Here is a 27222-nt window from a genome sequence, read left to right as displayed (position 1 = left end):
AATCATTACGACCCCTTTACCATCCCAAAAACAGAGCCCATGACCTTACCGGCAGATGGGCCCACCTTGAATTTCTTTGGAGTTGGAGATGATGGCCTTTTCCATGTCATAGACTGCAGTTTCGTTTCAGGGTCGTAATGATGGAGCCATGTTTCGTCCATTGTTATAAATCGCGCCAAAAAAAGTTCCCGGTCTTGCTGTATCAGGTCCAAAGCTTCTTGACAAATCTCGACTCTAGTTTGTTTTTGCGTGTCAGTAAGCATTCTGGGTACCCAACGCGCTGATACCTTTTTCATACCCAAGCGTTCATGTAAAATATTATGCACGCTCCCCGTTGAAACCTTTACATTTTCAGCAATAAAACGAACCGTGACACGACGATCCGCCAAAACTAAGTTTTCGACTTTTTTCACAATTTCTTCAGTTACTGCTGTAGTAGGGCGTCCGGAGCGGGGACATCCATGGTCGATGTTCTTCCACGTCTAAATTTGGCGCACCAACGTGTGACTGTCGAATACGGAGGAGCATTAGACCTTAAAGTGTCCCGTAAATCTAAATTGACTTGGTCCGTAGAAAAAAATTTCAAACACAAGTATTTGATAACGGCGCGCAGTTCAATTTTCTCCATTTTCCATCAGTTTTTTTTTTCATGGCAATCAGCTAGGTAGATTAGCTTTACTTTCCCAATATTTAAAGAGTTTGCATCTCATATTCAGTATATATTGAACGCCCCTCGTACATTGCATTTACTTATGTACATGTACAATTACATGGTATTCCTGATAGTTCCTGGCAGTTCTAAATATACAGGGTGGCCAAAAAAAGGTGCATTCCCGTTGCCAGGGAGGTTTTGGAATTATAGGTACTGAGCAACTTTTATTATGGGACCAACCCCGAAATCGCGGAAAAAAAAATAACTTACACATATTTTTTGGCCACCCTGTAGATACTATACAGTGTTTACATAATCAAATCCAAAGAACCTTCAGATTGTTTTCGTCTAGACACGGGTTGCGTTTGACCTACTCAATAACATTAGGTAAGTTAGGCTTTCCTAGTTTGTATTTTATGCCCAATAAATAAAAAATAACACTTATTTCTATATAGGTATACAAACTTTTATCAAGGATATAAGTACCCAAACACACACTACAACAACTTTTAAAAACGAATTGCTACGCTTATTTACACCTTTTACTAGGGATCCAAAGCTCAAATTAATAATATTAATAATATTTTAAAATATAAATGGGCGTTTTCAGAAATAAATATCGAAAACCCGATTCTCACAGATCCCGGTGTTTTTGGGTTCTTTCAACTCAGAATCACTAGCATATTCAATTCTGATGATAAAATAAAATGTCCCAAAAATTTGTATGAAAATTGTACATCCCATTACGTCACGCACATACAAGTGAAAACATTTTTCATACTAAAACGTGACGTAATGGAATGGACATTTTGGGACATCTTTTTTTAATGGTGGGATGGAGAATGCTGTCGATTCTGAGTAGAATGAGCCCAAGAACGTCCAGATGTGAAAGAATCAGGTTTTCAATATATATTTCTGAAAACGCCCATATAGGACATTTTTTTACACAAGTTGACTAAGCCCCACGGTAAGCTCAAGAAGGCTTGTATTGCGGGTACTCAGACAACGATATATACAATATATAAATACTTAAATACATAAAAAACAACCATGACTCAGGAACAAATATCTGTATCATCATACAAATAAATGCCCTTACTAGGATTCGAACCCGGGACCATCGGCTTCATAGGCAGGGTCACTACCCACTATGCCAGACCGGTCGTCAGCAAATACTCACAAACTATTTCAGTTAAATGGAAGAGCTATAATACATTATGAGAGGAGGGCGCATGAGAGGAGGCCTGTGCCCAGCAGTGGGACGTATATAGGCTGAAATGATGATGATGATGATAATACATTAATTAATGACGTAAACAGGCATCGGCATCACTTTCGCAAGTCATTTAGTCATTACGAGTTGACGTCATTACGAATTTCACCTGCCTAGAGACAGTGGCTTACGTTTCATGCCCATTAGTGAGACTTATAGTTGCCATAACTCATTTCCTACATAATGTGTTTCCATTCACGGGTTCTAATGCGTGCTTTTACTGTTTGTAGTTGAGAAAACGTTATAGTAGGTCGAAGGCGCCGAAGTTTGAATAATAGTGGCATATTACGTACGAAGTTAACTTAATAGTGGTACAGTGAAACCTGGTTAAGTGGGACCTGGATAAGTGAGAAACCTCTATAGCTGGGACTCATGGTGCGGTCCCGACACTTTAACACTGAATTACCTCTGTTTGTGAGTGAGATTAAACGAACCTCTATAACTGGGATTAGTTGTTGTGATTTTATAGTCACATTTACCTCTATAATTGAGACAGAGAGTGTATTTTACCTCTTTTACTGAGACTATATTTATAAGATTACATTTTCCTAATTGTTTTTTTAGAATTTTATACGAATTACCTCTGTATCTGAGATAATCTATGACCTCTAACTTGGACTTTATTGATCTATTTCCGTATTCTTACTAACTCTTTGTCTATCCACAAATTCCGCATTTGCTTAATTGTGTCTAAACGACTTCAAGTTTCATTACTTTATGTAGTTAAAACTATCGAAACGAAAGCTGAAATCTTGATAAGTAACAAGAATAAACAAATTTTCATTTAAATAATTTCTAAGATGCAATGAAGTCCGTATGAAATTTAATTGAAAAAATCTATCCCTTGGAAAATCATTCAAAATAAATTCAAAGAAATATTTAAACAGACTTACAAAATATTTAGGGACAAGGATTATTTTACCTAAACATTTAAAGATAATAACAAAACACCTTATTAACCACCTCTATAACTGAGATATATCCTCTATTCTCACCTCTATTAATGGGACCCTCTGTAAATGAGACAGAAATTTATTTGTACCTGGCTAACTGAGAGCCTGGGTAAGTGGAATACCTCTTTAAGTGAGACAAATCTGCTCGTCCCTTGAAGTCTCACTTATCCAGGTTTCACTGTATTAGGTATTTAGTGTCGCGAAGAAGATTTTCTATGAATATTTTATCATTAACTATAACTTGTACCTATTTGCTAAACTAAATAAATAAATTAGAAAAAACAAGAAATATTATTAAACATTAGAAATATAAAATACTTATTTCGTGTAAAACATTATAATGCATAATGTAGGTACCTACATTAAAACAAGAAACAACAAAATAATTAATTACAGATACCTACACCAAATAGACGTAACCCTTTCTTTAATTAATTTAAACTTCTATTAAACTTTTGATTTGGTACTGTATTATTATTTAATCTCAGTATATACGAGTTGTAAATTATGTAGCAATTATAAGCGTTCGATCGTTAGAAGACTTCACAATTAGAATGGCTGTCTCATTACGGGCCATTTGACGGTTTTCCTCTTCAGAAGTGTCTCCAATTGTACCCCGAGTTTTATTATTTAAGTACTACCATGGAATCGTTGCTGAATACAAATAGAATGGTAATAAGTATGTACTATCGCCTACACTGTTAACTTTACTAATAATTAGTAAACCTTATTGCTAAGACTTACCCGTAAACCCAAAAATGATCAATTAAAAGAGTTGATGTTAGTGCGTTGCTTAAAATTTTCATCATTCATAAGTATAATCATAGAGAAAAAATACATAGAGTGTTCACTCCATACTTCAGTTTTAGTACCAAAAAGACTATTATTTTCGTAGTCGACATCTTGCATCGAGTAGCGGAATTATCAGTACCTACTGCTACTTGACAATAGATGTAGCACCGACCGAAAAGTCTAATGCTCAACAATTGTCAGCTAATATTATAACCAGATTAACCGGAACTCTATTTCCAACGACTTCTGCTTTTAATATTAGTTGTAAATTGTTGTTCAATACAATTTTCGTGAGTCGCGACACTAGATAATTCTAGTATCGAGTAGCGATACTGATAATTCCGCTACTCGAGGCTAGATGTCGACTGCATGCGAAAATAATAGTCGTTTTGGTACCAAAACTGATGCATACATCAGTGAGCACTCTATTACTATATTTCTCTATGGTATAATAAAGCCTACTGTCAAACGTTCCACTCTGGTCTCCCTTCGAACAGGCGCTCACACTCGTAAATATTAAGGTAAAGTGTCGGCACCACATTTGTCCTTCGGAAGAGCAATTATGAAGGCAAAGTTGCCCCATTTAGGGCTCCAGGCACAAACGAAACGAACAAATGTTCCCGAGAACAGAGTTTTAATTCGCTGGATGGTTTTAATTTAGACAATCGTGGCCTCGAGCACCAAGAGTTTGTTTATGAGTCAAAAACAGAACAAATAAATTTTTAATTAAATTTGGCCTTTTGACGTGTTCTGACAGACCGCAAACAATCTTCTAGCAGCACTTATTAATGTTGACTTACTATATTTAGTAAGCAAGTAGTACTTAGTAAGTGAAGTTAGTTAGTAGTAAGTATACACTTGCTAAGCTAGGACTTTCTCAATCTTACTGCGTAGGTATGTTAGCTTTCATTAATATTTTTTAAACAATAATTTCTAGAGATTTATTATAAGTAAATACCGACATGTACATATGTCGTATTGTTATTAAAGCCTAAATTAAATAAGCCCAAATCGCAGTCGCAATTTACAGTCGCAGATCGACCATACCACCGTAGATTACAGATGTGCAAGTTGCGGAAAGTTTCCAAAAAGTTGGAAAAGTTCTCGGAAATTTCTTGAAAATTTCACAGAAATATAAGAAATTTCGATTTTATGTTTCGGAAGCTTTCAATCCCCATACAAAAATGTGCGAATTTACTGAAACTTTCCTGTGTGGAAATTTTGGCAATTTTGGAAAGTTTCCTCCGGCACATCAGTACCGTAGATACATAGTAATAAGTAGATCATCGCGTTAACACACTAGGTATATTATTTAATAAAAGTCATAAATGAAACATAATGATTAGGTACTAGTTACATAGGTATGTACATAGTTTATTCTAAAATCATGACATTAACGAGATGTATATTAATTTAGGGTTTCAACAAAGCAAAGGTACTTGGTAGAATAACATTCTATATTATACATATAATAGCTTTCAACACTTAGGTACATTCTACCAAGATGTCGATTAAAGTAAATATGTAAGACGTTATAAGGTCTTAACTCACTATAATATATTTATAATTTTACAAAAGCCTCACACCGCGTAAAAATCTTACAGAACATAGGTTTACATTATGTAATCATAGGTGACGTTCCACGGCAAAAGGTACTAATAGCGTAAGCGCCAACCGCCATAAGGTACCTTTACCCGTGGGACGTCACATAGAACGAGATTAATTATGTCTAGCCACGTTCAAAAAGCCTCTTAGTGTGCATAGTGTTTTATCTTACAGCGTATAAAGTCACGTTCTAATTAGGGTTCATGAGACGATTTTTTTTGCTTCAGTGGTCTTTACAAGAAATATATTAATTTTTCTTTGATTCTCGGATATTTGTGATTAATTAATCCCTTATATGTCAAAGGCAATGTGTGATTATTCTTTTATATTGCTTAATCGGCATAGATTTGAGTTTGAATTAAATCTTCCGCGTTTCTTATTCAGATTGATATGAGATATGGAAAAGATCAACATATCGTATTCCTGATATTATATTTCTGCATAAGTATGCAGATTGGTGTTTTATTATTATTTTGAATTCAAGAAAATATTGGAAGCTTAAATATGGCTCGGCTATATAATTTTCTAGTGCATTATTATTGTATATATTAAAAAATAAATATGAGAATCCCAGTGCAAGAGTAATTTGCCGTTAATTAATACAGGAAAATTTCATATAATACATGCAAACGGACCCGTAAATTCACTCCGTTAACTTATGTAGGTACTGTATGCTGGATAAAATTTTTCCTAATAGGTACGTACTGGATGACACCAAAAAAAGAAATCAATAACACCAAACACACTTATTCGGCGCGCGATTCGGGAACATTTATATCTAGTGAATCTTTAATTCATTTAATGAATTAGAGATTCACTAGAAATGAAATAGTAAAGATATGTGACGTTCCACGGCAAAGGTACCTTATGGCGCCGCAATAATATTATTGCGGCATTTGCGGCGCTATGCGACGTAAGCGCCAGCCGCCATTAGGTACATTTTTTCGTGGATCGTCACATATCTTTACTATTTCATATCTAGTGAATCTCTGATTCATTTCCCGAATCGCGCCGTTTAGTGTAGTAAATGAAGCAAGTTGTTGTATGGAGACCCATGCATTAATTTCTCAGTCGATGAAATTTTGCTTGGTTATTGTATAGTATGAGCCGAAACTAACATATAAATATCCAAAAAAAAACAAACACTCCTAAGTTAGGTATTTATAAGTAAAAATACAAATCTGTTTATATATTGAACTGAGTAATTCCTTCGTCCAAAATTATTTTACCAAATAAGTTATTTGTATCAGTATGTAATATTAGAAAAAAATCTAAAACTTTTGTCAAACATGAGAATATTTTTTTATGATAATTCCTTTTTTTGTCGCTCATTTTCATCGGAAAATTGCTCTGTCATTTTTTTCTTCTTATATGATCTTAGAATATAATTTGGCGTAGTGGGTAAGAAAATAAAAAAAAAATGATACCCAAATTTATGTATTTTAGAACTATTAAAAACTGAGAGTGGAAAATTTCTCAGCCTGATTTCTTTTTAAATATGTACTAAGTAGTCACGTATACACTTAAATCCAAAATATCCAAAAGAAATATCATACCTTGTACACCCTGCTCCCTACACACTGCTCCCGATATGTTTAGTTTTTAATATGCTCGTTATTTTTTGGATGTTTTTATAGTTGAATAGAAAGACAACTTTGAACTTAATTCAGTAAATAAAATGGATAGAGAAATTTTCCACAGCGAGTAAAAAGGCAATTTCTGAAAATAGTACACATGGTAATTTTTTAGGTTTTCATTTTGTAGGTATAAAACTGCAATAAAATGGCATTCCAGTGAAAAAATTACACGGAGCAATTTTCCGGTCCAAGACACGCCAAAAAATTATATTTTATTAATATTGGTATTTCTGCTGGGATATTTTTTTGATATTTCATATATTGTTGCAATACGTTACATGAATATGTCCGGTGAAGAAGGTTTGAACGGAGCATTTTTCCGTAAAAAAATATTAACGATTTCAGACTTTAGGTATTTACTTTAATTCTATTATTATTATTCTTTGGAAATGTATACAATACTTTTTATTTATTGATACTGTATCATACTGTGAAGTTTTTTCAGGCTGAGGAATTACTGCGGGGTCCACTACCTTTACCTATTTACTACACTAGTTAGTCATTTTTAGTTTTCTACCCAATTTCACTAAGCAATTTTCAAAGCACAGTCAATTTGCCACGAAATTAATAACTTGTGATTGTGACCTACACACAGGGCCTATCGCGAGTCACTAGTTCGTTTGTCTATTCGCCTCTCTATCGCTCGAATATGCAAGAGTGACAGAGAGGCAGATATCGAAAATTCGGTTAACGCGTTAGGCTCGAGTTCCACAAAATACGAATCGCCCCCGTAAAGTACCTATGGAACTGCGCATCCAGATGGAAGCAATTTGTACGGAACAAGTCGGCGCCCTTTGTCAGTAATTGATTCAAATCCCCGGTCTGACCTAATTGTGATTACGTACCTATACGTAAACTTCAAAGTCACAGACATATACTAGTAGCTCAGAGCCTAGTCTCTCATCTTCCTCCAGACCTAAATAAGCCCAAATTTCGCTGAGCAGACGTACTTATACTACTCATAACTACTTTTACCTAAATATACTGATACTGTCAATGAATTCTCAAAAATTGGAAATAATACCTACATTTTCCTACCTATAAATGTTTGAACAGAATTTAATTTTTCCGACATAAACAGAACGGAGAAAGCATTTTGATTTGTGTTACTTATTTTTCAGGTATTTTCTCATTAGCCTGGCTGCTCGAGTTTGTATCAATTTGCGAACTGAACACGGTTATTTTGACAAAAAAGTTTTAAGAAAGCTTTATTTCTTTTATCTAAAGTTATTTCTAAAGAAATTCTAAAGATTTCATCTATTTAAAAAAAACATACCATGGGTTCATAGTGGACTATAGTTTAATTTGTATGACCTCGAATGCGAGGTCTATTCAGTTATATGTGTGTGGTCAAAGCTAATCGCTCACACCATTGATATCACGTATCGAGAGTCATGACCCTCAAAATTGGCTGTAATTAGGTCTTTGAAGCCAAAATTGCGGCCATTACCGACCAGCCATCAAGCTCTACAAAGGTGCACTTAGATAGTAGATAGATATAGTATCCGGTGGGTCAAATTTCAACCTCCCATGCATTCTAGTAAATGGTGTCCGATGTTATATATTTGTCAGTCGAATTAAACTTGAATTAACCTCGAATTAACCATCAAGTAGGGGAGCATTGAATAGAATAGAATAGAATAGATATTTTTATTCGTGAGCACAAACACAAACACACAAGGAGAAAGTGCCACGAAATGGTCTCACCTCAGCATGTTGCTGGCTATCTCCAGCGCTGATCTTCCGACGAGACCATCCGGTGAAACAATCACGACAGGTAAGGTGGGTAACAGCATCAAAATTATATACGAGACACAGACCAATTAAACTAAATGATACTATTTTGGAACAAGTCGATAGCTTTAAATATCTCGGGAGTATCATTAATAATAAATCAAGATGTAGTCAAGATATCATTACTCGAATCGCAATAGCCAAACAAGCCTTCAACAATAAAAAACATATTTTCAAATCAAAAATGTCTACTAACACTAAAAAACATTTTATTAAATCTTACATCTGGAGCATCGCCTTATACGCCTGCGAAACGTGGACACTGACACAAAGAGAGAGAGAAAGATTAGAAAGCTTCGAAATGTGGTGTTGGCGGAGAATGGAAGGGATTAGTTGGACGGAAAAAATATCAAATGATAGGGTTCTAGATAGGATTAACGAGAAAAGAAATATAATAGCGACAATAGAAAATAGAAGAGGAGTACTAATTGGACATCTGCTACGACACGACATGTTCCTAAAGAACATCACAGAAGGAAAAATAGAGGGAAAGAGAGGAAGAGGAAGACCGAGAATAAATTATTTCAACCAAATAAAAGAAAAGGTTCAGGTCGTGTCATACCAGAAGGTTAAGGAGTTGGCAGAGGACCGGACGAGTTGGAGATTGCTCCACCGACAAGAGCACAGCTCTTAAATATAAAGAAGAAGAAGGTGGGTATCAAGACGATTTACAATGGGGTGCCCGAGCCTCCCGACCGCCCAATGGTCCCCTACACGTCCCAGCGCTTGAAATGCTATACTAGACCCACTGTTGTCACCTCTTACTGCTAATGTCGTGATTTTAAAGATGACTGGGACAGTGACGAGCTCTTGGAAGTCCCGGAGATCTACCTTCGCTACTGGGTAAAAAAGCCACACGGTGGTTATAATATTTATTAAAATATTTATGGAGCTATTATGATTCTCAGTAATCTTTAATTAAATAGGTACTAAAGTACTTAAGTACATGCAAACCAAATTTTTCACACACAGCGTACCAGCAGGATATATTGAATAGGTATACTTACGGCATAATATTTAACTTTGAAGCAATCAATATTCCAAGAAATTCTGCACTCTACTACAAACTTTTACTATTTTTGACTTCATTATTTTTAGTTAATTAAGTACCTAGCAAATGCCATGGAATTAATAATCTATCCTATGAAGCTTACTTTACCCGCCCGTTATTTTTCTGTCGTACCTACTTACCTTATGGTTGACTGATAATTAATGGATTTAAGACATCAAGTACGCCTTTTGTATGAGAAATTTACCGTTTTTTACCTTAGCAAGGACTGAACAAACTCTCTCGAAATACTCCTAACCTCATGAATGATTGAGAGTTATAGAAAAGCCAGTAATTGATGTAGACCACAAATTAAAACTTTTGAAAGGGCACACTCAAAAAGTAAAAGGTTGTTCGATCTTTCATTGCTCCAATTATTCCAATTTCATGTCTATTCAAACATAATTGCGATTTTTAACTCCGGTTTTATTATGAAAATGTTTAGTCAGAGTCGGAACGAACTGAAATTGCGTACATACGGACCTAATATCACGCCATTAGGAATGATTTAGGTACTTACTGTAGGTACTTATTTTTTTTTGTTAAATAAAGTACTTTTCAGGGGATTTAAATAGTCCCATTCGAAGGTAAGTAAGTTAAAACTTTAAATTACCTATCTTAAAGCACTTTGTAGTTAACTCACTGTGAATGATAGAGTGAACTAAAACCGGAGGTTGACTGGTAGAGAATGCCTTATAGCATTAAGTCCGCCTTTTGGACGATTGTATTTTATTTTGTACAGTAAAGGTTAAAGAAATAAACAAATAAAACAAGTTTAACCAACTCAACGTAACCTCTTCGTTAGTGACAACTACGATTGTTGAGTTTTTTGATACTACGTCGCCAGGGGACTATCAGGCCTATTCGGATTTCGAGATAATCACAAGATCTTGAGACGATTTAGAGATCAACTAGATCTACATTAGATATCGACTAGATGTTGTAATGTCTTCCCCAGCCTAAGCTCTACTATAGAAGCTTTATAACCTGAAATACTGAAACTTTCCTCAACCTTTTCTATTATTGAAACTTTTGGAGAATAATACTAAGTAAATAAGGGTCTAAGCTAGAGGGAATGAAATATAAAATAAACAAGGTATTGAATGCTAATGAATTTGATTTATTGCATTCGAATCGATTAAGTATGTAAGCTAAATTAATTCAATAATTTATAAGCTCTATATCCAATGAAGTCTGATTAGGACACATTAGGATATACCGCCTTGATTGCTAGGGCCAAATACCTAAGTCAGGAAAACAAGACGGGACAAAAACCTGACTGCCCAAGTTTAACCTGTACACAAACATAATAAAATATGTCACAGTGGGAAATAAAACCTTATGTAAATATATAAGCAAGGTACGGCAGGATCATCTAATTGGGAATTACAGACCAACGTTATGACAAGTAATAACCAAAGCTCTCTGAGGTGTGAGACATGTTACAACAGAACAAAGTCAGTAATATGTTCCAACAAGCACAATACATATTCTAAATATTTCCTAATATGTAACTAACAACCTAAAATAAGAGATTTAACAGAAAACGCTCCTAAAATAAGACAAAATTAAAATATATCCTAAGGATCCTGAATATTACCTAATAAATAAAAACTCAAGTATTACCTAATAAATTAAACCTCAAGAACTAGAAATAACTGGTAACGCTCCTAGAGGATGGTAGAATTCATAAAATCCTATCGAAATAATTGAATAAGTATTATTTATTAAAACCACAAATATTATAAAACCTACCTTCTTCCTATAAAATGCTATTGTCGGTTTTATTAAATTCAAAATAATCATAAATTAGAATAAAAGGGGGGTGTCTGAAACTATGAAAGCAGATTAAAGGTTCAAAGGGATTCCAGTCAAGATATTTTAAATATAGAATATATATACCTATAGGTAATACTTAATAATAAATTAGCTTATGTGTTGTGAATAAGTTTAGAAATGGACAAAGGAGGGGTCTGGCGTCATACGATTTTATCTGTAATAAAATAGCATTGTAAAATAAAATAACTGATTGCAATCAACCATAAGGCCACTTTGTGTGCCTTACAAAATTACTGTGCATACGTCGCTACTATAGGCAACTATGTCAGACAGAGTCCCAATGTGATTCACTCCACGCAATACCAGATAGGCAATAGTCACGTAGACGTACATTCAAATACTCAACCCTTTTGGTGGTCCCTAACCATCCCGTGGGAAGTCAACTAGTGACCGGTATAAAATACTGTCCCTTGGGCCCCTAACAACTAACCCAATTAGGAAGTCACCTAGTGACCGGCATAAAATGCTGTCCTTGGGTAAATAATATCGAACATGCTAACCAAATTGGTTTCGTCATATTATGCAACTTATGCGTTAGACGTGTATTTGACTGTACTACCTTCTGGTAAAACCCTATCAACCAACCACTCATGCAATGCAACCAATATATTTGCGTATTGGGGTATTTCACACAGATGGATCAGATTAACAAGCAGATACGGAGATATAGACCCTAGTGATTAATTAGTAGACAAATAGTGCCCAAGAGAGACCATAAACACAGCAATGATATAAGAGTCGCCCCTAATATCATGAGACCAGTCATTTTATTATTTTATTTTAATCCTACTCGAACGTATAATAGATCTACTAAAAGTAGAATAGAAGCCAGTGGAATTAGGATTGGTTACCTTTACCCAATATACAATAAAAGGCTAAGCATTCGCATTACAGGTTCAAAACCAGGTTGAATCATACTAAATAAACACACTTATATCTAAGTTGTCCTCATTACTGAGCATTACCTAAGTAAGACCCAATAATGATTCAGATTTCTATGAAAAGGCAAAGGGTTTAGCGCCCCGCCAATAATCTGTATCAACGTTGACTCTGTTACAAAACCACCTCGTCCTATATATGGTATAGAGAGTCTTTAATGGCTTGCACCAGCAAACGACCAATACAGACTTCTCGCCACGGGAGGTTAATAAACGTCTTATAAAAATCTAAAAGGATATATATACGTCATTTACACGCATCCAAACAGATTTCGATAAGCAGCCATTTGGCACTCCGGGATACACGGCCCTCAAGTGAGGGGAGGTTAGTAAACGTATTGCATGAATCATAAGATTAATACAATCAATAGACTTAGCAAGCTCCACTGACCGTGCTACACCACTGAAGCAAGCCCTTTTCAAAGATCACTTTCAGTGGGTGTGACCAAAGACGGGACACCCTTCATAGAAACAAGGACAGGCCCTATAATAAAACACATGGACGTATTTCATCAACCTGGTATAAAACCATTGCTTAGCGATATCTTAAATAAATGAACTTGGGTAATACTGAAACCTTTTGTCATAACTGGAAAAATCAAATGTGACGTCAATTCCAGATATAACTAAGTACCTCATTGTTAAAGCAGCCACTTATGTGACAAGTTTCAACAACTACAATTAGTTAGTAAATAAATATAATATACTTTCACTTGGCGTAATCCAAAATGGTAGTAGGTATTAACCACACTAGTCAAATGACGATTCAATATGACAAATGAATTTGGGGCAAGTATAAAATATTGGCTAGATATAGGTCAAACTATATACCAAATAATCAAAATATACACCCACAATAGCATTTCATGACTCTTGAACTTTGCATAGGTATAGCTGTTTGCGAATCACACGGACTCGTAGCTCAAGTATAATATGTAAGACCATAAGAAATATACCAATCTGTTTAGCAAATATTATCAATAGTAGAAGATAAATGATACGCATTAGGAATGTAATTATAATGCTCTACAATTGATATAATGATTCGCAATCAGCTAAAACTGAACCAGATCGTAGGAGACAGCTACATGTATGTATATGATTAACTCAAAGTCATACATTTGTATGACCTAGTGAATACTTGCATTAAAATATGAATATTTAATCACGATCATTAAATAGATATCAATTATCACACAGATGGCATTACCGGAACTCCTAGAAATCTCACATCGTCAAGGAGTCATTTACTTTCAGATAAATCTTCTCAAATAGTCATAAGAATCATAGACTAGATTTCTAAATCGTAAATAAATATAATCCGTACCTACATTTTAAACCAGAATCCGTAATAATATAAACGTACCTACGAAGGTTCATGTATGTAATCCGCAATAATATAAACGTACCTATATGACTAATATCCTACATAATCCTACCTACAGATAAACACCGTAATAAATCAATAATACTATTTAACCGTTGTAGTACACCTAACATAATTGGTAATGATCTACGTCACCGTTTAGGTATTAAGATCTGCTTGGCGGGGCTTCGATGCTCTCACGTCGTGATGAGAAGTCTCGTCCCTCGCAGGCGACTACTGCACCGAATCCAATGAGTAGAGTGAAGGTTCAGATGTGCCATAGCGCTGCCGGTCGCTTCTTCATGTAGAAGGTAGGACTTGCATCTGGCGCCCGTAGTAGTGGCTTTGATCAGGCTCCGACGAGGATGCTCCGAGACAGACACACCGAAGCCGCTGATGGAACAAAGCTCGCTGCCGCACCCGCTCGTGAACCGGAAATTGAGAAATAAAATAGTGTTTAATAAAGTATTAAGTAATTGGTTTAAATAGGTACCTAATTTTAATGTAACTAAACATGCCGCTCATGCCCTACAGAGCTAATGATTTATATGGACAAAGACATCTAAGCATGTATAGGGACAATTATTTCAATTATGAAAATTATAAATTGTAAAGTTTAATTAGAATTGCTGATATATTCTATATCATTAAATTAATGAAGGTTAATGGATCTCTAATACTGAAAATAATTTATAATTTATTGCTACAAAATATTAGTATTTTACTATCGAACCAAGAATAAATATTTAAGTATAATTATAATGTTAAAACATGTCATAATTTAATCTACAACGTTCGTTAATATTACGCCCAATACTATTCATCGAAGTTTATGACCGATATGGATACCTAAAGTAATTAACTACTTACAGTAAACGATAAAAATACAGTCGTAGAATGCAACACTAACTCAACTTAATTGAACACATCTACCTATTTCATTTATATCTAAATCAAGACGCGTTCTACATTACCATTTAAATAAAACGGGGAAAATACATACATACACACTCCTCTAATTCTCTGTTGATAGTAATAGATAATTCGATTAAGGGTAACTACTGAACAATCTATTTATAATGCGGTATTTGGAAATTGAATACAATTTAAGTATGGTAATGATATAGAAAGCAAATGTGCAGACGAATTAACCTCAACACCTGAAGGATTGCAAGCACCTTGCAAGCATCTAAGATGGGAGTACGATCTTACATAAAATACACTTACATACACTCATAGATGATAACTAACGCATTATCGTTCCTATTCCCTTCGTAGTCGGTTAATCCATAACCTTAAGAACGCTCGTTCACTACACGAACTTCAATTTGAATTAATATAATCACCCCAGCACATATATGATTAAGGTATTCACTGCACAAATATAATTGAATAGACTACACTGCAATCCAGTCTGTTATACGTATTAAAATACACTAACGTACGAGGATCGGACTTACATTAACCATGAATAAAATTGTACTTTTGTCGCACAATGGAGGGTATAATCTAACGCGATCTATGCAAACTACCCGCTATTCACACGACGATAATATAAAAATAATGATTCTATTTTTAACTCGCCAGTATCAAACAAACCTAAAATCCTACGGATAGTATGCCATCAATGCAACCTATGGACGAATGCAACATGTATGTAGGTTTCCTCAAGATATAAAATGACATGCAAATAATTAAGTTTAAATGAATTAACGTACCGTGACAAGTAGTTGATTGGCAGCCGACACGTGATGGATTCGTGTAATTCTACACGCCCACGGTCCAGGTGAAGCTTCGCTCGATGATTGCGAGATGCAGTGCTTTTGATAGCTTCCCCGCGGTGACCACACGCCCGGTCTTCACGCCCATGGCTCAACCATGGTACCAGGTGCTGTCAGCGGCGTCTCGCCCATTGGAGGTTGCTGGCTCTTGTCCAAATCTTGAACTCGTGAAGACAGCAGCTAATCCTCATATCTGCAAACAAGCTTAACACATGGTTTTCCTTACAAACTAACACTCACAGGACTCCTTATTGACTCGACGCTCTGCTGACGGAAAAAGCCTCGATTCCTCTTTTCGATTCCTTAAATAACCTCGCTCGCGGGTTCTATGAGAACCCCTAAACCGCCATGTTAATGCAAGTTCCTCATAGGTCGAACCAAAATCCCAAGTTTTGATTGGTTAACATTTACTATCCTTGCATATGATTAGTCTACTTCATTCCCGCGTATTTTGATTCATCTACCTTACAACAGATGGCATCTCTAAGGATAACATGGATAAATTAAAAAGCACAATGTAGTAGTGGTAATATTCAATTAATTAAACAATAAATATTGCTTTAAAGTAAATGAATATTATTATTATTTTTTTTATTTAAACATTAAAAATTATAATAATATTATAATCTCGCAGGGTAGTAAACCGTGAATCAAAACAAAGCTACCTACAAGTTTACAGATTTAAAGCCAGATGGCGCTCCGAGTTCACTGTCGCATTAACAGTGCCAATATAACGCGGGAAATTCAATCCTAACAGATTCAGTAATTTCCGAGAGAGTAAATAAATGAACGTACGATGTCAGTCTGTTACAACGTGACTTGGATATCTAAGTCATAACTTGTCGAAATCGTTCAAGAGGACCTCCAGAATCGCGGAAACGTCAAATTTGACATAAGTATCTATCTTACAAATATCTTTAAATTATCCTTATCGTAACTTGTTGAAGTCTAGTAGAAATCTAATTCATTTTCCGAATCGAGCCGTATGATACATTTTACAATTTGACAATAACATTAGTAACTATGTAAGCGGCATTTAGATTTGAAATTTGTGAAAGTTTAGATATTGCTAGCTCGCACCAACCAGTTACAGCGATTTCGCGCGCACCATTAAAATTAAATTAAATATCATTTATTATCAGGCAACATAAGGCCCATAGATACATACCTTAGAAACTAACATACATACAATAGTAAAAATCTTACAAGCTAAAAATTATTTCTGCGGCGCGGCGGTATTAGGCGCGACTCTGCGCGACCTATCATATCAATCAATATCAAAACCATAACAAATTTAAAAAACCGAATACTACTCCGGGAGTGTCCGGTTGCATAACAGTGACAATTCAGACCATGATTGGCGCTGGCGTGTAGTTAATTTGCAACATACGCTGTCTGCATATTCCTGCTACTCTGTGAATAATCCGGTTTACAGGGTGCAACAGGGCTTTATAGCTTTAGGGGCTATTTAGCTTTAGGGGTTACTGGGTGTAAGACACCCAGCATAGACATAGTTTCCACAACCCTTCATTTCATAACTAGGTACTATTGTTTCAAAATTTTAAAAATTGTGTATCAAAATTATGGTAGATATTATAAACATATCTTCCGTAGTTCATTTTTGGCCAGCAATAAACGAAGGAAAGTCGACGAATCTCCATATTTTATGTAGGTTTATCTAAATACGAAAATATTCTCAAGGGTTCATATAATAATAACAGGATAATGTTGCTAATACAATACATATACAATGTTATCACTATTTATTTAGCGTTCCATTATTGCTCGAAAATGTAGGATGTATGCCAGTGATCAAATGTATTGTAGAGGTATTTAACAATAATGGAAACGAGCCAAGACTTAAAGAAACTTTGGCTCATCTAAAAGTTGGACACGGCTACAATCTGCTCATTAATAAATGTTCTACACGCTTTGATAATAATGGTTTATGGCAACTTTTAAAACGCCTTTGATCTTAAATTACACTTATGTGAACTGTAATATCTTAAGGATGACTCACGCTAGACCGGGCCGTACTCGGGCCGAGGCGTCCGACATGTCATTTTCTATGACGGCTGATCGGTGATCACGTGGTGCTGATGCTGAAAACGAAGGGCTGGAAGCTCCGGCCCAGCCCCGGCCCGGTCTAGGTCAACCTTTATGCTTCGTTTATGTACAATTGTTGTCAAAACCATATACCTACGCATTTTTCGCAATATTTCAACGGAATCAAACGTACAAACGTGTTAACTTTGCTTTTGATAGCATAGCGTCGTTGCGCTTGTAAATATCGCTATGTGATTTTCTGTCAAATTTTAAGGAAAGAAAACCTTTTGTATAATTTTCTGGGTTTTATTTCATTTCAGTACTTATTCGAAAATCGAGCACATGACGGAAAATATTTACAAGCGCAGAGACGATCTTAGACACAGTACACAGTAGATTAACCGTAGAAGGGTAGTTCACAATGATACAGATTCCGGCCGCGACGACATCGACAGTGTGATAATCACCAGCCACGTAGCTTCCAAAACGGATGTCGTGGGATCATACACTATGATGCTTGTACCGTTGAGTTTCTCGGAAATCATCTCTATTAAGAGCGCTCTTACAAGAAAAGTCGAAATAATGCAAAATTGATGATACTAGTCGACGAAATTCAGGACTTTGCGCTCATTATTAGAAACAATGAGTACTTGTTCCAGTAAAAGCGTCTTCTTATCTTTATAAATATCGTTGTAAATATTAGAAAAAGGACTTATTAAATTAGTAATGATTTTTTTTCTGATGGTCGTTTCCGAAAAACCCCGTGAAGCACTGAATGGCGAGCTCTTATTTGGAAATGTTGAGAATTTTACTCTGCTAAACCTGGCTATTTTGTATTACTAATACCCTGTACTTTAGGCATATCAAACTATATTTTTCCTACATACCTTTGAGAAAGAGAAAATCAAAGTAAAACGAACTCGATTTTCTCTCCGAATCAAGTGTCAATTCCTACGAAAATCTACTTAATATCGAAGTCATTTTCATACTCAAGCAATCTGCAACGTTTGCTTATACTGTTGGTATACATTAGTGTTTATGAAATTCTACTATAATTTTTTGGCAATTTTTTGAAAACTACTCTATATTACCGATGACGCGCGCTGCGCCAGCTCAGTGCCGCGGCAGAGCTTGTAGAGGCAGGACGTGTGTCGGTCGGCTCCGCACATTTTCAACGGCGACGACGAGGTTTTTTATCATTGTGTGCGGCGGGCGCCGTGTAAAACGCTATACTGTGTGCGTGTAAACCGCAACGAGAGACTTTGATCCTAGCACTGTTTTTATAGTATTATAATTTATAATGGTACAGTTTAATAAACTACCGGACAGGATTAAAAATATTTGAAACGACCTGACATTCTATATGTATTTATTTGACTCAAGATAGTACTCAGGGTCTGATGATGGAGCCGGAAGGTGGTCACCGGTACCAATCAACCATGCAACTAAACCACTTCGTGTTTAGGCTCGTTTTATTCATCTCAACAAGATCTTTGACACAAGATAGTACTCAGGGTCTGATGATGGAGCCGGAAGGTGGTCACCGGTACCAATCAACCATGCAACTAAACCACTTCGTGTTTGGGCTCGTTTGATTCGGCTCAACAAGATCTTTGACTTAAGATAGTACTCAGGGTCTGATGATGGAGCCGGAAGGTGGTCACCAGTACCAATCAACAATGCAACTAAACCACTTCGTGTTTAGGCTCGTTTTATTCATCTCAACAAGATCTTTGACTTAAGATAGTACTCAGGGTCTGATGATGGAGCCAGAAGGTGGTCACCGGTACCAATCAACCATGTAACTAAACCACTTCGTGTTTGGGCTCGTTTGATTCGTCTCAACAAGATCTTTGGCACAAGATAATACTCAGGGTCTGATGATGGAGCCGGAAGGTGGTCACCGGTACCAATCAACCATGCAACTAAACCACTTCGTGTTTAGGCTCGTTTGATTCGTCTCAACAAGATCTTTGACACAAGATAGTACTCAGGGTCTGATGATGGAGCCGGCAGGTGGTCACCGGTACCAATCAACCATGCCACTAAACCACTTCGTGTTTAGGCTCGTTTTATTCGTTTCTATAAGATCTTTGACACAAGATAGTACTCAGGGTCTGATGTTGGAGCCGGAAGGTGGTCACCGGTACTAATCAACCATGCAACTAAACCACTTCGTGTTTAGGCTCGTTTGATTCGCCTCAACAAGACCTTGGACACAAGATAGTACTCAGGATCTGATGATGGAGCTGGAAGGTGGCCACGGGTACCAGTCTACCATGTAACTGAACCACTTCGTGTTTGGGCTCGTTTGATTTGTCGCAACAAGATCTTTGACACAAGGTAGTACTGAGGGTCTGATGATGGATCCGGAAGGTGGTAACCGGTACCAATCAACCATGCAACTAAACCACTTCGTGTTTGGCTTCGTTCGATTCGTCGCAACAAGATCTTTGACACAAGTTAGTACTCAGGGTCTGATGATGGAGCTGGACTGTGGCCACGGGTACCAGTCTACCATGTAACTGAACCACTTCGTGTTTGGGCTCGTTTGATTTGTCGCAACAAGATCTTTGACACAAGGTAGTACTGAGGGTATGATGATGGATCCGGAAGGTGGTCACCGGTACCAATCAACCATGCAACTACACGTCGCAATAAGATGTTTGACACAAGATACTACTCAGGGTCTGATGATGGAGCTGATAGACAGGTACCCGTCGCCACCTTCGCGCTCCATCATCAGACCCTGAGTACTACCTTGTGTCAAAGATCTTGTTGAGATGAATAAAACGTGCCTAAACACGAAGTGGTTTAGTTGTATGGTTGATTGGTACCGGTGACCACCTTCCGGCTCCAACATCAGACCCTGAGTACTATCTTGTGTCAAAGATCTTGTTGAAACGAATAAAACGAGCCTAAACACGAAGTGGTTTAGTTGCATGGTTGATTGGTACCGGTGACCACCTTCCAGCTCCATCATCAGACTCTGAGTATCACCTAGTGTCAAAGATCTTGTTGAGACGAATCAAACGATCCTAAACACGATGTGGTTTAGTTGCATGGTTGATTGGTAATGGTATCTTCCAGCTCCATCATGAGACCCTGAGTACTGTCTTGTGTCAAAGATCTTGTTGAGACGAATCAAACGAGCCCAAACACGAAGTTGTTTAGTTACATGATAGACTGGTACCCGTGGCCACCTTCCAGCTCCATCATCAGACCCTGTGTATCTTCAGTGTCAAAGATCTTGTTGAGACGAATCAAACGAGCCTAATCATGTTACTACATGGTTGATTGGTATCCGTGACCACCTTAATCATCATCAGATCATCAGTACCAGTTCGTTTTTAAACCCTCGTTGATACAAACTTTACAACCTATAGGTACCAAATGCAATGACGAAACATGTAAATAAGCGAGTAGGTACCTATAATTTCTTTCGAGTAATATACCTTCATAAGTACGAGTATGGGGCTATTCATAAATTACGTCGTTTCAAATGGGAGGAGTGGGGGTGGGTCTGGACATCGGATGATGGTAACATAACGTAGGAGGAAACAAATTCATCCGAAGCTTGATTTTTGGATGATTTGAGGGGTGGGGGGGGGTCAAAAATCGTCAAAAATAGATGACGTAATTTATGAACAGCCCCTATGTACATTTGCACTGCATTTAGTATTTTCGTACTTACCAAATAACAGTTTTAGAACTTTAAAAGTTAAGTACAGTTAGTGTTGTTATGGTTGATTTCAATATGCTTCGCGAAGGATCAAGAATGTTTAATCCATCATTGTAGTGCGAGTGTGGTAGAAGGGATCGGCATACTGAGCTCGCACGGCCTGCCGCAGCGCGTAAAATACCTAAACTCGCTCAACGCCGAAATGTAATAGCGCTCTTAATCTGATGTAGGTAAGTACTTGCCCGCGAAATGTCATTGAATATTTACTAGTAGACCCCCTTATCGAACAGAAACACAGGTTTCTTGTACAGCCTAGTTAGGGGCAATGGATAATCTAAAGTTTTAAACTTCCAGATTCAAAACCGTTCAGCGACACAATTGGCGAATTTTTACAAGTTGTACTGTGTCCTTAATATTCCAAACAAACCAGGAAGTGAATTTCTGTCGATACGCTGAACGGTTCGCACATCCGAAAAAGTTGCAGCGGGACAATTACGGCTGCGGGATAATTTCAACTAATCGAAATATCTTCCATGTTTTACATTATTAACTATAGAGTCACACACAACACGTCTTTTTCGCTATCTGGATATATATGGCACTCTAGTTAATAATGTAAAACATGGAAGATATTTCGATTACTTGAAATTAACCCGCAGTCGAAATTGCCCCGCTGCATTTTTCATACTATTTTACGCCACCCCCATGCAAGAAAAAGCATATCCCGTATAGATAAATTTAATAAATTTATATACAGACTGTCTATAGGTACCAAATTTAACCCAAACATGTTTTACCGTTTTGTCGTGATGATTGAGTAGTAAACATCCAAACATTCAACATTTCATATTTCAAATATCATGTCATAAAATATGATATTTAGCTTACATTTTTAATTAAAAGGTTCCTACGGAAAGAAGTAATATTCAGGCGGTTGAGTAATTTACAATGAAAGCATTCGTTCGACCCACCGGTCCAACGTAACTCAATGGTTACCTATTGGATTTAGTTGGCTACGCGCTACGTTTTGATATAAAAGGATTCCAATCTCGGCTCAACCCCGTTGTTGTTTTTTTATAAAAGTCTAAAGATTTTTCCTTTTCCAGTTTTAAAACCACGTTGTGTACTTAGGTGTATAATGCCAGTTGAAATGCATATATTCAATTATCTATACTTGAAATTTCGGTTATACGCACCTAATTTTAGCCACCTTTTTTAGCACCTTATAGGTGCATATACTTACATACACAATGAAATTATGCGAATGGAGATTTTTTTTACTTGTCTTCATTCCTTATTGAATTAAATTTCAGAAATCAGAATCGGGAATTGAGAAACAAGGCTTTGTTTGCTTCTTTCCCCTTCTAGGTACATTTATTTAATTATGTTTAACGGAACGTATGGTGTTTAACTGTGGAGACGTAGCATACAGGGTCGCGATCCTCAGCAATGAGGGACCGAGGAAGAAGAAGAATGTGTTTAAACTGCCTTATCATTTGTCCGCAGGTGGCGTGGCTGCGCGTAGACACCCAGACCATCCTCACAATCGGTCCCCACGTCATAACCAAGAACCACCGCGTGGGGGTCGCGCGCGGCTCCGCGCAAGCGTGGGCGCTGACGCTGCGCGACGTGCGGCCGGCCGACGGCGGCGCGTACATGTGCCAGGTCAACACCGAGCCCATGATCACGCAGACGCACCAGCTGCAGGTTGTCGGTCAGCACGAAACGATGCTAATTCATCTAGAATATTTGTATTTTTAGAGTTCCGTACCTCAAAAGGAAAAAACGGAACCCTTATTTATAGGATCACTCGTGCGTCTGTCTGTCTGTCCGACCGTTCCCCTCCCCTTTATCTCCGAAACTACTGGGTCTAAAATAGTTCTTTACCTATAGATGATAGGAAAATCTATTAGAAATGTGCAGTCAAGCGTGAGTCGGACTTAAATTTTTGATCCGACCCCTACGGGTTTTTTAAAGACATTTCATTTACGTTCCACATAAAAAAAACATTGTTAAGAATAGAGTAATGTACCCTTGGAACGCGAGTCCTACGGTCCGATTCGCACTTGACCGGTTTTTTTAAATATATTTTAATCCCCGAGAACTATTTAAAACTTGGTGGTTGAGGACAAGGGGAGGCAGCTAGCTTATATGTAGTTATTATCCAGTAAGTATCCACCGGTTAGATATCGGAACATAAGTTCAGGGCCGACGTAAATCAAAAGCAGGAGTGTGCACTACATGAAAAACCGGGCAAGTGCGAGTCGGACTCGCGCACGAAGGGTTCCGTACCATAATGCAAAAAAAAAAAAAAAAACAAAAAAAAAGCAAAAAAAAAACGGTCACCCATCCAAATACTGACCACTCCCGACGTTGCTTAACTTTGGTCAAAAATCACGTTTGTTGTATGGGAGCCCCATTTAAATCTTTATTTTATTCTGTTTTTAGTATTTGTTGTTATAGCGGCAACAGAAATACATCATCTGTGAAAATTTCAACTGTCTAGCTATCGGTTCGTGAGATACAGCCTGGTGACAGACGGACGGACGGACGGACGGACGGACGGACAGCGAAGTCTTAGTAATAGGGTCCCGTTTTACCCTTTGGGTACGGAACCCTAAAAATGTTGAAACAGAATAGAATCTACCCTAGATTGATACTAAACGGTGATATGAAGGGCAGTATTTTGTCCTATGGGTGATTTAACTACTTATATTTACCCTTTGTTCGAGAGTAGGTAAATATTTAGTAACTAAGCAAACGTCAACTTGATATTAGCTAAATAATTGATAGCATGAATAGTCTTGTATTAGGTCTCACATTATTGACATTATTGTCGTGTGACTACCGGCAGAACTTATATAATCGTGTGCGCAAAACCACCCATTTTATCTAACAACAAATATCAGAAACATGAAGTAGTGACTGATATTTTTTCTGCTCGAATAAATATTTATTCAGTCATTTGTAATTGACTAAATAAAGATACCTACTTCACGTCCAACGCCTTTCATTCACAGAGATTGGATACCGTTATGCCCCGCTTCCAATACCTAACCACTGAATTAATTGAAATTGCCTATACCCACTGGTCAGAATGCAAGATACATTTTCCCTCAATTATGTCAGGTCGGACGTGAAAATAAACTGGCCTGAGGTGAAATATCTCATGTACAATTGAAATAGAGTCTGAGTTTAGATTTCAAAGTGTTTAGTTTTTTTATACCCGTTTCGAAGTACTTATACACTTATTCGTAACTAACACACGATTAAGCGACTTGCATTCATGTTACAATTTTTTTGTGTGGTTTCATTTCAGGGTTTATGCTCCGTATTTGTAATTGCTATATATTACATATATGTGGAAACAAAATAAATTCGAGGAAACATAGATCTAACTAAGCAAATTGGGTCATCGTGACATCGTCAATCTAATAACTATAAGTTTTAAACTTACCTCCGACGTTTTGATGACGGCGTTGTCGATATTTTATCCAAAACTTTTGAGGTATTTTATTCAAAACCGTGTTTGTGTACAGTGCCTCCGGATATCGTGGATAGCGGCAGCAGCGGAGAAGTGATGGTACGCGAGGGCGAGAACGTGTCCATACACTGTGCAGCCTCGGGAGTTCCGCCCCCCACCATCATGTGGAGGAGAGAGGACGCGGGGGTCATGAGGATTGGGGATCAGAGCGGTAAGTTATAAGAACTTCCTTAAACCCAACATACGGACCGATTAAGAATCATGTAACGCCTTTATTTGACCACCGTTGGGCTACTGATGTTCATTAATATTAGAGCAAGTGTGAGAACGTATCTATACACTTGTTCAGCGCCGTGTTCAACTCGACACATAATCATGTAGACAAAGGATTGGGGATAAGAGCGCTAAATACACCTAATATTATAAGAACCCCCTTGAAGTCTACAAAAAACCGTCCTACAATTACGAGTATGTAACATGGACGTCTTAGTTCGGCAATCGTTACGCTACTCCTGTTATGGATGGACGAGAAGTTGACCGTACACTGTGCAGCTTCTGGGGTTCCTCCCCCCACCATCATGTGGAGGAGAGAGGAGGCTGGGGTCATGAGGATTGGGGATCAGAGCGGTAAGTTAAGAACTTCCTTAAACCCAACATACGGACCGATTAAGAACCATCGTCATAAGGATTAGAAGACAAATTGGTAAGTAAGCAATAATAATAGTTTTTAAGCCAACAGATGCTAAATGCCTACGTAATTAAAGAAGTCTGTATAGTAGTATACCCTATAATGGACACGGAACCAGTAATGGGACAAAAAAACACAATTCCTCTAAAATAAGTATATAAAAGTAGTTTATAAACACTGGATATATTTTTATCATAAATAAGAGTCCTAGAGCTGATTATGTTTGAATTTTTATTAAATTCGGTTATTTTTTAAGAAATGTGCGTCAACCCAAAAGTTGTCGTGCCACTGAAAAAAAATATCACAAAAAATTCTTAACAACTTCGCTAAGAGAGGTGAGTTAATTTATTAAATTTTAATTAATTAATACTTGATGTAAACTAGAATGTATTTTGTTAATTGCATTTACCATGAGATAAGGTATACACCACACTATGTTGTGACTCCACAGATGTAAAAAAATAGTGGTATTTGGCCCAATCCCATTATAGGAGCTGTAAAACTGCATACCTCCTATGATGGGACAATTGACATAATGATGCTTGCCATGCCATAATTTCATGTTTTAAACAATACAGAAGTAAAATGTAGTTACGAAATATGTCAACCAGGAGGTATTCTCGGACTTAGGATAAATTAATATCGTTTTTCCAAACTTTTATTTAACTTGCCTTGTTAGTTGGTGTGGGTCAAATCTTGGTAGCTGAATTTGACCCACTTTTCGATTTCCGATTCAGTTGAAATTTTGTGTAAGTACGTAATTAAGTATGCAAATCGGATGATAATGCAATATTATGATAACATGGACTTGATCTGATGATGGAGACAGGAGGTGGCCATGGGAACTTTATCGCAATAAACCCTAACTAATTGTGTTTGGGTATATTAGAATTGTCTCGATAAATCTAATACAATAATAATTGGCTGTGGAAAGAAAAATACATTCAGCGATAAAAGCTTATACCAAAAATGGATTATTTTGCCATAACTTATTCCCCATTTCAATATTTTATACTGATAGAGCAATGTCCATTATAGGGGGCCCATTACTGGATCCACGTCCATTACCGGGGGCCCATTACTGGAGCTTTGGTGTCCATGACTGGAGAAAAAAAGCATAGTTTTAATTTGTTAATTATGTGGAAACTCATTGCAGTATCTTTGATACAACACGCCTAAAACATGAAAGGCGGATAGGACTTTCATCTTTTAACACGCTAAGCGGAAGACCATTTACATGTACAAGGGAAATATCATAAATACTCCAAATTTCCTCTTAAATATCCCATGACTGGTGCTGTTACTATAAAATGTTACATATTTTTATGAATAATGTCATAATTTTTTTTTGAGTAAGTATCTAAGATAAGTACCTACTGTGTACCTGAACGAGTGAACAGTTTTCAAATTTTTTACTGACTCCAAAACCCATACTAATGAGATACTAATATAGTAGTTTGTGTTACAAGGGTTCAAAATGATATATTTCCGTCAAGGGCGTACATTGAATCCTGAATGAATCGATGGATTCTACAATAGAAGATTCTAAAGTAGAATCCTGAGCGTAATGAGGGATTCAAGTGTTAACGCCCAAGACGAAATAATTTTGATACCGTGTGACACATACTGCTTTTCACGTCAACT

At 36.9% G+C, this 27222-nt stretch overlaps 1 protein-coding gene and 1 long non-coding RNA gene across 2 annotated transcripts in view; one reads left to right on the top strand and one right to left on the bottom strand.

Annotated features, from left to right (window-relative positions):
• The window catches only part of LOC134792135 (uncharacterized), a 688366-nt gene that overhangs the window by 271452 nt on the left and 389692 nt on the right, over nucleotides 1-27222 (bottom strand). The window lies entirely within an intron of this gene.
• LOC134792124 (protein amalgam-like) overlaps nucleotides 1-27222 on the top strand; it is a 70137-nt gene that overhangs the window by 14532 nt on the left and 28383 nt on the right. The window contains exons 3-4 of the mRNA XM_063763332.1: nucleotides 22913-23120; nucleotides 24946-25101. Coding sequence (XP_063619402.1) covers nucleotides 22913-23120; nucleotides 24946-25101 — 364 coding nt within the window. The remainder of the gene's footprint in view (nucleotides 1-22912; nucleotides 23121-24945; nucleotides 25102-27222) is intronic.

This window comes from Cydia splendana, chromosome 7 (assembly GCF_910591565.1).
Source record: "Cydia splendana chromosome 7, ilCydSple1.2, whole genome shotgun sequence".
NCBI classification, from domain to species: Eukaryota; Metazoa; Arthropoda; class Insecta; order Lepidoptera; family Tortricidae; genus Cydia; species Cydia splendana.
The sequence above is the reverse complement of the archived record's forward strand: the minus strand, read 5'-3'. Positions and strand labels throughout refer to the sequence as shown.